Source organism: Plecotus auritus, assembly GCF_963455305.1.
Source record: "Plecotus auritus genome assembly, chromosome: 8".
Taxonomy (NCBI): Eukaryota; Metazoa; Chordata; class Mammalia; order Chiroptera; family Vespertilionidae; genus Plecotus; species Plecotus auritus.
This window is the reverse complement of record NC_137782.1, coordinates 153,235,865-153,249,462: the sequence shown is the minus strand read 5'-3', so window position 1 is coordinate 153,249,462 and position 13,598 is coordinate 153,235,865. Positions and strand designations below refer to the sequence as shown.

General features: G+C 32.8%; 1 protein-coding gene across 2 annotated transcripts in view; it reads left to right on the top strand.

Annotated features, from left to right (window-relative positions):
* EML4 (EMAP like 4) overlaps window positions 1-13,598 on the top strand; it is a 152,830-nt gene that overhangs the window by 77,065 nt on the left and 62,167 nt on the right. The window contains exons 3-6 of one of the 2 annotated variants that reach the window (XM_080683150.1): window positions 4,784-4,913; window positions 8,283-8,456; window positions 10,410-10,538; window positions 11,245-11,270. In XM_080683150.1, coding sequence (XP_080539276.1) covers window positions 4,784-4,913; window positions 8,283-8,456; window positions 10,410-10,538; window positions 11,245-11,270 — 459 coding nt within the window. The remainder of the gene's footprint in view (window positions 1-4,783; window positions 4,914-8,282; window positions 8,457-10,409; window positions 10,539-11,244; window positions 11,271-13,598) is intronic. The other variant, XM_080683151.1, reaches the window with a different exon arrangement.

The window sequence follows — 13,598 nt, the reverse complement described above, 5'->3', positions numbered from 1 at the left end:
ACACAGAGATTATATTATATATTTATGAGATATACACATATATAGAATTATGTATATATATTTTGAATAGTACCTGTAATTTGTTGGTGTTTAGTGAATAGAATACCTACAGGTTAAATTGTAAATGAATTACAGAGTACTTAATAGTCCTCATGCAAATTGTGGCCCTACTCAGATTATTTTGAAATTGAAGCGATTATTCCATTTATACTTTGGTAGTATAATGTTTTTCTATTGGAAATAATTGTTAGCTTAGTGTATATGAAATACAAGCTCTTCTTTCTTCTGGAGGTAAAAGAACATGAAGAAACTTTGTTATGTGTTTGTTTATCAGAGAGGATTGGACATAATTTAACACAGGTAATTCAGCCATGGCCCTATCTCACTGTTGCTTTCAGTGAGATATTCCAAAATAGAATGTTCATACATAATTCATCTCTGAAATGCTTACATCATGTATATATGTGTGAGAGGGAGATTCTGATAAAGATATTAAAAATATAGTAAAATTATCATTTGTACTTCAGTCTTTGGTGTGGCTCCAAAATTTCTTCAGGTTTTTTACTTTTTTAAAATTTTGTTTTCTTCCACTAGTGACCATACAATTAACAAATCCAGTGAGTTCAGTTTAGGCTAAAGATTTGTTCTTTTTAACATAGTACTAGAAAATTTTCAATCATATATTATGTTTTTGAGACCTACTTTTTCATTCACATCAGCACCTTCATTTTTCATTTTTTTTCATTCATTTTACATAAATTAATAAAATATTGAAATATTGCACAAACATTTCCACTTTTTATTGTTACTACTTTATGGAATAAACTTTATAACTGGTTTGGTAGTTGGAAGCCATTATATATAGGCTTTGAAATGGACATTAGAAGATGGTCTTTTAAAAGTAATATCTAGGATGTGAATAGAGAGCCCCTGAGACTGATCAAAACTATGAAACATACATTGCCATCTAATTATGTAAAGATGAATAATTCTGCAGCTACCTGGAAGGCATTTGAAGAATTGAAGAGTAAACTATAGGACTTAGAAACATTGGTGATATATTGAATATTTTTATTGTGATAAAATATACATAACATGAAATTTACCACTTTAACTATTTTTATGGTTATAGTTCAGTGGCATTAAATACATTCATATTGTTGTGCAACCATCCATTCATATTCAGAACTCTTTCATCTTCCCAAACTGAAACTCTGTACCACATTTGTTCCATCCATACCCCCTCAATCCTTAGCAACCACCATTCTATTTCTATGAATTTCACTACTCCAAATACCTAGTATAATTGAAATCATACAATATTTGTTCTTTTGTGTCTGTCTTATTTCACTTAGAACAGGAGTGGGGAGCATCTGGCCCGAGGGCCGTATAAGGCCCGTGAAATAATTTGGTCTGGCCCTGCCAAGGCATCAGGGGTGAGAATTAATTAAATGTTTAACCATATACAGCAGGCTAATTTTTAAGTTGATAATGTTGTATGGCCGAGAATATTATAAAAATCCAAATGGCCCTTGGCAAAAAAAAGATTCCCCACCCCTGACTTAGAATAACATCTTCAAGATTCATCCATGTAATAGTATGTTTCACAACTTCATTTATTTTTTATGTTGAATAATATGCATTGTATGTATGTACAACAATTGGATATCCATTCAGTGGACATTTGGGTGGCTTCTGCCTTTTGGGTATTGTGAATAATGTTGCTATGAACATGGGTGTATGAATATTTGCTTGACTCCCTGCTTTTTTTTTTTTTAATTGATTTTCAAAAAGAGAGAGAAATATCAGTTTGTTGTCTCATTCACACACCCATTTGTTGATTCCTGTATGTGCCCCAACCCAGGGATAGAACCCCACAAACTTGGTGCATTGGGACAACGCTCCAACCGAGATACCCAACCCGGGCGACTCCCTGCTTTCAATTCTTTTGGGTACATATACCCAGATGTAGAATTGCTAGATTATATGGTAATTCTATGTTTAATTTTTGAAAAACAGGCAATACTGTTTTCCACAGCACCTGCACCATTTTAAATACCTGCCAAAAATATACAAGGATTCCAATTTCTCTAAATACTTGCCAAGACTTGTTATTTGTGTGTCTGTTGTTTTGTTTTTAATAATTGTGTGTGTGTGTGTGTTGTTTTGTTTTGTTTTTAATAATAGCTGTCCTAATGAGTGTGATTGATCTCTTTTGAGATGAGGTTTGGGACTTTGAAAGAAAGCATGGGAAGTGGATTGCAGACTAAATATGGTTTTACATAGTGGTTAATGTTTTATTTTGTGTGTGTATAACAAAAAATGTAAAAAAAAAAGCTAATTTACATTTCAAAAAACCAGCTGTTTATATAGGAAAAGCAGTGCTCAGAGGAAAATTTAGAGTTGTAAATGCCTATGTTTAAAAAAAAAAAAAAAAGATCTCAAATCAGTAACTAACTTTAACCTTAAGGAAATAGAAAAACAAAAAACAAAATCTAAAACTAGCAGAGGGAAGGGAATAATAAAGATTAGAGATAAATGAAGTAGAATATAGGAAAATAATAGAGTTAATGAAACTAAAACTTAAAAAAAAAAGATCGACAAACTTTTAGCTCTATAATGACTAAGAAAAAAGGAGGACAACAATTTACATCATACTATAGTCCTATTGAAAAAATGGGCAAAGGATTTCAATAGATATTTCTCCAAAGAGGATATACAAATGGCTAACAAGCCCAGTAAAAGATTTTCATCCTCATTAGGGAAATGTAAATCAAAATCACAGTGAGATAGCACTTAATACTCACAGAGAAGGCTGTAAGTTTTTTAAAAAACTGAAAATAAGTGTTGGCAAGGATGTAGTAAATTGGAACCCTCATACATTGCTGGTGGATAGTAAAATGGTACAACTGCTGTGTTTGTTGGGGTTCCTCAGTAAATTAAACATAAAATTACCATGTGAACCAGCAATTCTCCTAGTTATATACCTAAATAAATGATGACATGATCACATGAAAACTTGTACACAAATGTTAATGGCAACACTAGTCAAAATAGCCAAAAGATGGAAACAACCAGATGTCCATGACGGATGAATGAAGAAACAAAATGTGGTATATTTATACAATGGCATGTTATTCAGCCATAAAAAAGAATAAAGTACTCATTCATGCTGCCACTTGAAGGAATCTTGAAAACATGGTGCTAAGTGAAAGAAGCTGGACACAAAAAGAGCACACATAGTATGATTCCTTGTATATTAAATATTTGGAATAGGAAAAGCTATAGAGATAATGCAGGTTAATGGTTGACAAGGGCTGGGGGGAGGAAGGAGGAAATGGGAAGTAGGGACTGCTTAATAGTAAAGAGTTTCTGTTTGAGGTGATGAAAATGTTCTTGAACTGAATAATGGTAACGGTTGCACAACACTGTAAATACACTGAATGCTACTGAATTGTACCTTTATAAATGGTTAAAGTGGCAAATTTTACATTATGAGTATTTACCACAATTTTTTTTAAAAAAAAGTTGTAGTACAACCCTGGCCAGATGGCTTGGTTGTTTGCAGCATCATCCTGTACACCAAAAGGTCATGGGTTTGATTCCTAGTCGGGGTGCGTGCAGAAGGCAACTGATCAATGTTTGTTTCTCTCTCCCTGTCTCTCTCTAAAATCAATAAACATATTCTCAGGTGAGGATAAAAAAATGAATTCATTTTAAAAATTTAAATATTGTAATACACCAGTCACTTGTTTCACAGACTAGCACTAGAGCTGATGACCAATGCTATTAGCATAAATTGGAAGGGTTGTACCTTATAATTTGTGAAAAATTTCCTAGGAAATTTCAAAAAATAAAATACAATAGGTCTCCCCATTCCTCTCTTCTGAGTCATTTGGTCTGAGGTAGGAATCTGTATATTAAGGAAACATTTTAGATGCTTATGACACAGGTGTGCCTACCTGCTTATTCATGTAAAAATGCAGTGTTATACCTCCATATATGGGACACTTTAGAGCAGTGGTCGCCAACCGGTGGTCTGTGGACCACTGGTGGTCTGTGAGGTCCGAAAGGTTGGCAACTGCTGCTTTAGAGTGCTATACATAAAAGTGTTTTACTCTGTGCTTTTATGAAGAGAAGCAAACAAACAAATGTGAGATTGGCTAAATTTAAAAGTTATATTTTCTTGTGTGCATGTGAGAAAACTGAGTCCAATAATTCAAAACTTCTCTATTCCCAAATCTTTAAATAAACTTAACCCTTAAGTGTATGTGACTGTTTTATCTGTGACTTTGAGTCTTCCTGACCACACCATCATAGGCATCACATACTTATTCCAATGCTTCTACTGTGTAAATTTAAAAATCAGAGGTTACTTTGTATACTTACAATTTATTAATATGAAATAACATGCAAAGGTTTAACATTTAGTATTTCTAATTAAATTTCAATAGAACCTGAGCTATTTCTGAAAATTAATGACGTGGGGAATTTGTCATTTAATTTGAAGCACAACCTAAAATCATGTACTTTAAAGCTGCTGTGTGTGGCAAGCAAATCATTTAGGTAACGAATGATCTAGCTGCAATTTAGCAACTTAGCATGGCTTCCCTATAAATTTATTCTGATGAGATTAACTCTTGAGACAAGACTATTGTATGCTGTATACCAGGGAGAACAATTTGCTTATTAGTTCCAAACACTAATGTTTTAATTTTTTAAACTCCAATCTTTGAGAAATATTTTTAAATTTGGTGAAAATTTTTTTCTTAACCACCTTTAGGTCAAACAGGCATTCGAGAAGCTATTTCCATGTCCTGTATAACCAATGGGAGTGGTACAAACAGAAAACCAAGTCATACCAGCTCTGTCTCAGTTGCCAGAAAAGACACTTTTTCATCTGCTGCTAAAAGGTATCGATTTGTAAGGTGTGTGTGTGTGTGTGTGTGTGTGTGTGTGTGTGTGTGAAAGAGAGAGAGAAAGTAACATTGTAAAATGGTTGAATGGGATAACAGTCCACTTCTGAAACAAATGTGAAGTAGAGCTTATAAAATTGAAGTATGTCCTTTGAACATAGAGACATCCAGCCTGTACTCACTCAGTTTATAATCATTATACCTACCGAGTTGTGTGAGGCAGCTTTTGGTTGTTGCTTTAAAAGAGCATTTGCATTTTCAGGGGGGTGGTGTTTGATTTCTTTTTAACAAGCATTTGTTGATGAGTTAAGCATCACTATGTTTAATATAATTACATAAGTGAATTTTCCATAGAAAGTGATACATTTGATATAGCATGCTTGCCTATCTATAATAATAAAAGCATAATATGCTAATTAGACTGGACATTTTTCTGGATGAAAGCCGTGGTGGTGGGCACAGAGGCAGGCAGGTGGCAGGCGGGAGCTGAACCCCTTGCACGGATTTCATGCATCAGGCCTCTAGTTTATTTATAAAGTAGTGGGCATACAATGTATTAGTTCCAGGTGTACAACATAGTGATTCAGCATTTTTATGTACCCTAGGATGTGATCACTACAATAAATCTAGTAAATATCTGACCGTACAAAGTTATTAAAATATTAATGACTATATTTTCTATGCTGTACATTACATTCCTGTGACTTATTTTAGAACTGCAAGTTTGTACCTCTTATTCACCTTCACTTTTTTCACTTAACCCTCCACTTCCCTCCCTTCTAGCAACCATCAGATTGTTCTCTGTATCTGAGTCTTTGTTTATTTTGTTTTTTTTAGGTTCCACATAAAAGTCATATGATACAGTATTTGTCATCCTCTAATGCAGCTTTTTAAAGGAGAAATAGAATCTTTGATAAATATCTACATTAGTGGGAAGTTAAACACTATTATAACTTATTCTTTAACTATAAAATTAAGGCTTAATTTAAAATATAGTACTGTGTGGTATGTGTATTTATGTATGTGTGTCAGGGGATGGAAGACAGTGGAAATACTGCAATATAAAAGTTTCAGTGGATTATAGATTTATATTCTCTACTTTCCATCAATTAATTAATTTAATCTTTTGTTTCAACAAAATTGCTTTTGTGTAATTCCTAAGAAATTATTCCATGTGGAGTTTGGAGAGACCACAAGAGATCAACTACATAATCTTAGAGCTGTTTTCTTCAAAGAATAATTGAGGACCTTAAGTAATAGAATAATATTTTAAAATGTACTGATAGAAAATGGTTGCCTTGATAAACTAATGCTAGTGACTGAATTATTCATCAGTGTGGACTTAAAGATGTTAACCAGGAATGGTGAAGAAATGACAAGATCTTTAGGCCTTTTAAAAAGCCTTCTAGAATTCAGTCTTTGAAGTCCTTGTCATTAATTTTTCACACAGTTTTTAATCAACTTCCTTGTATCCAGTAATAGTTTAGATTCTTACCTAGCTATAGTTCTGTGCAGTGATCAATATTATGCACGACAATGACTCAACAGTCTAAGACGAACTGAGTTTGTTACTTTATGATTCAGGGGCTTGGTAGTATTTTGTTTTTAATAAACCAAAAGGAAAATCTCTTTTAGGTTGTGCTGGACCCCACATAAGAGTAGTGGCTTGTGCATTCAGGATAATTTGAAGAACAAGAAAAAAGCAATTTCTAACTTAGATATAAATTTCAAAGTTAATATATTTTTGAGGTAAAATTATATCTCAGCACATAATTTAAAAAAACACAAAAAAACCTGAACATGAAGTAGAGTTAAGAGCCAGTCTGAAGATATCAGAACTGAATTAGATTAAGAAATGTCACTTTCAAAATTATATGTTAACATTTTAAACTATTATAATGTGATAAATTGTATATAATATGTATATTTGTTTAAAATGTTTGTAAACCTACTTCCTTGTAGATTTATACACCTTATAGTCTAATTACAAAATGTCTTTGATTAAGTTTAAACAGTTGATAGTTTTCTACCTTTTCAACTCTGGAATTCAAGTCTTGATTCTATCGCTTTGTAGTTTGTGCAATGTAAGGATTCTTACATCATGTGATTAGGGATGGCAGGTGCTTCATTAATCAAGAGTCAAAGTGTGAATACTATCAACAATAAAAATAAAAGTCAAAGTGTGGAATCACAAGAATTTATACATAAATGTTTATTTGTTTTGGTTAATCCTCACCTGAGGATATTTTCTCCATTGATTATTTTATTTTTAGAGAGAGTGGAAGGGAGTGGGATAGATAGAGAATATCCCTGTGAGACACATCAATTGGTTGCCTCACGCACACGCCCCAACTGGGGTGGGAATAGAGCCTGCAACTGAGGTATATGCCCTTGACCGGAATCGAACCCAGGACTCTTCAGTCCATGGACCAACGCTCCAACCACTAAGCCAAACCGGCTAGGGCCATAAATGTTTTATTTAATACAAAATATATTCACATATATTCATTTGTCAATTAAATGAGCCTCTCACCCCCTTTCTTTCTAAGTATGCATCTTTGAGATGCCTTATTGATGATCTTGCATTAAATATACCCACAAATTATTTTTTATAATTTTTAGTTGTAGTTTTTAAAACAGAGTGAGAAATTTTAAAACTCTTGCAAAACAATATGAATTAGAACCCGTATCTTTCTCTGTGATTTTTTCCCCCTCAAACTTTTATAGTTGTCTCACCTACATAAAATGTAATAATAATTTTTTTAGTAACTCATTTATATGGAATCTTTCTGGGGCATTTAACTTAGTGTTCATAAAGATTACAATTCTCTTTTCTTTGTATATTTTATCACTTTTCTTTGTATTTAATTACAATTAAAATAAGTACAACTGGTGTAAACAGATTCAGGGGGAAAAACACAGTGAACTCTCGGTAAATTTAAAACTCAACTGGCAGGAGCAGAAGTATACAGAAGAAATGGGAATTAGAGAATAATCGACTAAACATGGTCAGCATGCTTTGGGTGTCAGTATGTGTTACAAAAGTAATGGAAAGTGTCACTAATGCTCTCATTTGGGTAAGCTGAAATGAGATCTATTGTCCTTCCAAATCTGCCAAGATGGCAAATGCCTTAGATCATTTTGGGTCTAAAGAGGCAATAGATATATTACCTTATTCTTAAGTTCTTCACTGAAGATTTTGTAGTAGCTTCCAGAATTTTCAAAGAAACATCTTCATTCCAATGAAAGCAGTGTAAATTGTATTCGTGTGTGTTTTAGGATTGAATCATATAATAATCACTTTTCCCATCATTTAATTTTTTTTTGTTTAAATTTGTGTTGTTCCATTTATACTTTATTTTACAGTGGTACAGAAAAAAAGAAAGAAAAACCACAAGGACAGAGAGAAAAAAAAGAGGAATCTCATTCTAATGATCAAAGTCCACAAATTCGAGCATCACCTTCTCCCCAGCCCTCTTCACAGCCTCTCCAAATACACAGACAAACTCCAGAAAGCAAGAATTCTACTCCCACCAAAAGGTTTTAACTGCCCCTGAGTTCAGAGCTAGGGAATGGTTGTAATGATACCTAAATTCTATGACGTGGGAAAGTTGGCTATCCATGGATTCCAAGAGAAAGCCTAGTGGCTTTTATTTTTCCTTCTTTGTTGCTATAATCTATACTTTAGACATTGGAAAATGAAGAATCTAACATCAAAATTTCTCATTTAAAACTGGGAGAAAAACTAAGCTATGAACAGTTTGATGAATGGAAAGCAGGAATAACCTCTAAAACCAAGACAATATTTTTCTAATAAAATTACAGAATATTTTAAATTTATATAACTATGCATAAATTTATAGCCATGGATAGAAAATTGCCATATGTAATTATCCTCTTCATATTTTGGCATCATTACAAGCTTTAGTTTTCAAGGGCCCCTCTCAATAAATGGCTCTTTGTTGTTACTGCCTCTCAGTTTTAGTTTGGGTTTTAGGAGAAGAAGTTCTTGCTTGAGTAGAGAAATGAATCCATTTCACTTGGTCTTTTCTATGCTAAAGGCTTGCTTGAGGGCTTCTCTCTGTGTCTGTAATAATTAATATTTTAAAGGTATGAGAGGGGGAGAAGGGAGAGACATTCTAACAATGTGTGTAAGCCTAAATTGGGGATCTAAACCTGCATGCTTCGAGTTCAGTGCTACAGCTGCCTTATAATCAATTATTTAGACCAACTTAATGAAATATGCCTGCTTTAGAAATGCTGATTTTAGCTATATGATTAGATATAGTTACACGGGGTGGTCAAAAGTAGATTTACAGGTGTTCTTGTGGAAAATAATACAATAATTAATAATAATACAAGAAAGTCTGTTTCTCATATTTACAACTGTAAACCTACTTTTACCCACTCCTCTTTTTATCAGCATACTTCTACTTGGAAATCTTAGGAAAATATTAAACCATTCTCAAAACTGGCTAGGATTCTAGTAAAATAAATAACCATTTCTAAAAGATTCATAATATATTTTTACTTGATCAGTTTAATATTTTGCCTCAAATCACTAGTGGGAAATTTGGGAAAACAAAAAATCCTTCACTTTATTAATGCATGTTTAACATTTTAAAAAATGCTTGGTCTTTGTGTCTCATGCAAATTTTTCTGCCTGGTCTCGTGGCGTTTTTCTTGGATATAGCTTATTAATGTTACACACTTTTGAAGTGTATGTGGTTAAAGGTAACTTTATTTTTATAATCAATCTCTTAAAGGTTCTGATTTGATTTGATGTCTTCTTTGTCCCACGCCTTCTTTTCAGCTTATTAAGGTCTCTTGGAAATGTGCTTGCCATTCTAAATTGCTCTTTGGTATACTATTGTGAGAAGTCTTGAAGACTGGATGAGTTATAGGATGGTTAGCAATGCAGCCAAAAATTTATATAGAAGTCAGAAAATTTTCAGTTATAAATAAATGAATCTGTTGATAATACAACATTCTTAGGTTCAATTGTATTTCTGGTCATGGGTAAAATTGTCTCTAAAAGATATAAACAAAAGTTTTAGTCCCACAATTTATTAAAAAGTATCATGTGTACCATATATAATGAAATAGCAGCTTTATAACAACATATGAAACATTACAGGTTTTTTCACAAATTCACACAGTTCCACCAGTTATGAGAAATAGTGCTACTTGGAGATTTAAGCAAATATATTTTTCCTATTAATAACAAAGAAGTACAGATTTTTAAAAATCAAGTAAAACCTATTCTAATGAGTCTTCTGAATAATAGTGAAAACAATAAAATAGACTTGGTAATTGCCTTGCGTAACTCCTTCACTCATCCAGGCAGAACCTTTCAACTAATGCTTCCTTCTCTTTTCTGAATTAGCTTTAAGGAAATGTTAATTGCTGCTTTTATATTCTATATAAACTGTCAATTATATGTCATTGCTATTTATAGAATTTTTCTCTAAGAAATTAATATTTTTCTTCCAGCATAAAACGACCATCAACAGCTGAAAAGTCACATAATTCCTGGGAAAATTCAGATGATAGTCGTAATAAATTATTGAAGGCAGTTTCAACATCAAAATTAATATCAAAAGTTATAAAAAATACAGACAAGTAAGTATTATACTTTCTCAGTTATATCTGAAAATTAGTAAATATGTGACTATCATGTTTGCATGTACAATTAAGTGCCTGGTTTGAATTATTTTTTGAAACCTATACTATAGACACAGACATCAGCATGGTGATTACCAGAAGGAAAGAGGAGTGAGTAGGATGAGGTAGAAGAGGGGATAAGGAGGATAACTGGTGATAGAAGGAGACTTGACTTGGGGTGTTGAATACACAAGACAATATACAGATGATGTATTATAGAATTGTATACCTGCAACCTATATAATTTTATTAACCAATGTCACCCCAATAAATTCAATTAAAAATAAAATAAAAACCTATATTATAATTTATCTTTTTTTTTTTCTAAGTATATCTTTTTCTTTTAAATGTTCTTAAAAAAGACTATGTCTTCCTATTAATGCACCTCAACTCAAATAGTATACTTCAGCGATCCCATAAGATTGGAGTGTTTTTTATAAATTGTTTCTATGCTTTCACTCTTTAGTTGATCTTATGAAATATTCATTATTTTATAAAATAATAGGTTAGTAGATGAAACCAGTGAGATACCTGAATTTCATTTCTAGAGATTTACTTGGGGTATGGCCTAGGCATTGAAACTTTTACAATTTCTTCAGGTGGTTCGTAATAATGGTGAGCCAAATAAAATTATAAAATAAATGCCTTTGAATTTCTTTTGTAGGCATAAAGATGTCATCATCAACCAAGGTAAAAATTCTTTTTAAAAATATTTACTTCGCTTTTCTATATCAGTTAAATTTTTGCTAATTGATCAGTATATTGAATATTTTCATGCATTGTACTTTATTAGCTCAAAGTAATTAAAGAGAAGTGCATTATTATATCATTTAAGAAAATGCCCAATTATTATAAGACTAGAGGCCCGGTGCACGAAATTCATGCACAGGAAGGGGGTCCCATCAGCTCGGCCTGCACTCTCTCCAATCTGGGAGCCTTCAGGACCTTTGGCTCCTAACCGTTTACCTGTCTGCCAGCCTGATCCCCCTAACTGCTCTCCCCTGCTGGCCTGATCCCCCTAACTGCTCTCCCCTGCCTGCCTGATCGCCTCTAACCTCCTCTGCCTTGGCCCTGCCAACATGGCTTTGTCGGGAAGGACATCCGGAAGGACATCTGGAAGGTCGTCTGGAAGATATTCAGTCTAATTAGCATATTACCCTTTTATTAGTATAGATGTCATTTTTGTCTCAACCAGCAAAAATGTCAACCCGTGAAAAAAACAGCCAAGGTAAGCATAAGCTATGCAGTTGATCACCTTCTAAGTTAATTTTTCCTGTATCTCTTAATTTGGCTTTTCATTATTTATACTACCTGACTTTCCTCAAATTACCATAAAGGAAATATGGTAATTTGAACTAATGAATTCAATTACTTTTCTAAATATCTTATTTCTGTGAGCTCTGAAGATTCAAGGTCAACAGTAGAAATAAATACATCATGACAAAGAGGTATAAAATATTAAAGGGAATTTCTCTCTTTTTAAAAACAAGTTATACTTAGAAAAGCCATTTAAAAGATGGGTAAGTTTTAACTCATTTTCCTGTCTTGCCAACTTCATTGCAAATAATCCCTTATTTATTTTCTTAAATATATTTTTATTGCTTTCATAGGAGAAAAGAGAGGAAAAGAGAGATAGAAACATCAATGATGAGAGAGAATCATTGATGAGCAGCCTCCCGCATGCCCCCTACTGGGGATCAAACCCGCAACCCAGGCATGTACCCTTGACCAGAATCAAACCCAAGACCCTCCAGTCTGCAGGCTGATGCTCTATCCACTGAGCCAAAGCGGCCAGGGCTCACTTATTTTTTGAAGCTCAGACTGAAAATATGAATCTAACAAATCCATTTTTTCTTAAATGTTTTTATATTGTAATTTCTGGCTACTTGCTGTTGTTGGCTTGTTCTGACCAAAAAAGGAGAGACTTTCTGTAAATGTGTATTTAATTTAATTGCAAAGTAGGTAAGTTTTATACATCACTTTAATATTCCCCTTAGATTGCCTGCAGATTTAATTGAAGCATGCTCTCTAAATGAAAGCATGTCCTTTTTGTGCATGCTTTTTACATTTCATTTCTGTGTGTCGTAGTTATTTTTATTTTCTGACTGTTACATTAACCAGATGCAGTATGGTTAACATTTTTGTTGAGATTTAACTTGATTTCTATGAATTTTTACCATCTTTAGTTTCAATAACAGGAGAAATATTTATTTGTAATCTTCTTTGGATTATTTCTTTTTCTTAGAGATTTTAAATGAAGTTGATTTTAGCTGGCATTCTTCACTTTTGGTTAGGTCTTTTTCCCTCTTTTATAATTAAGTATAGACAAGCAATGGTTGAAATAGTTGAAGGAAATAATGAGATTTTTATTTACAAAGACATGACATTTTTTAAAAACATTTTTTAAAAATAGAAGTAGTGATATGTAGTGGAAAGAGCAGTAAATGGAAAATCTCTGTGTTTGGTGTTTAGTCCTGGTTCTTCTAGATAATAGCCTTGTAAACCTAGGCAAAATGACAATGTCTCTTAGAGTTTTCTAATCTGAGAATAATAACTATAAAGCTTATGTCACATGGCTGCTGAAAAATGAAATAATATACAGGTGTGGGCAAAAGTAGGTTTACAGTTCATATGGCACTAGACATGCAGGTTATGATTATCACAGTAGCTTTATAAACTGTTTTGTGTACTCACAGTTGTAAACCTACTTTTGCTCATCCTCTATATATGAAAGTACTTTAAAAATAGAAGACACCTTAACTGTAAAAAGGTGCTGTTATTATTACATGTTTTGCTAAAGAGCTTAAATTTTATAAAATCCTTATAGGATAAATGAGAAAGGGCTACCTGCCTTTTTCTCATGTTGAAGTATGTTATTTGGAAGGAAAAGGGAACTTAAGATTTGTATGTAATAAGTGAATGGTTTGAATTGGTGACAGTTTTCAGTACTATTCAGGTACGTAGGTAAATAAATGTATTTAAAAGGGAAGATTTTTGCTATAGAAGCATCACTAAACA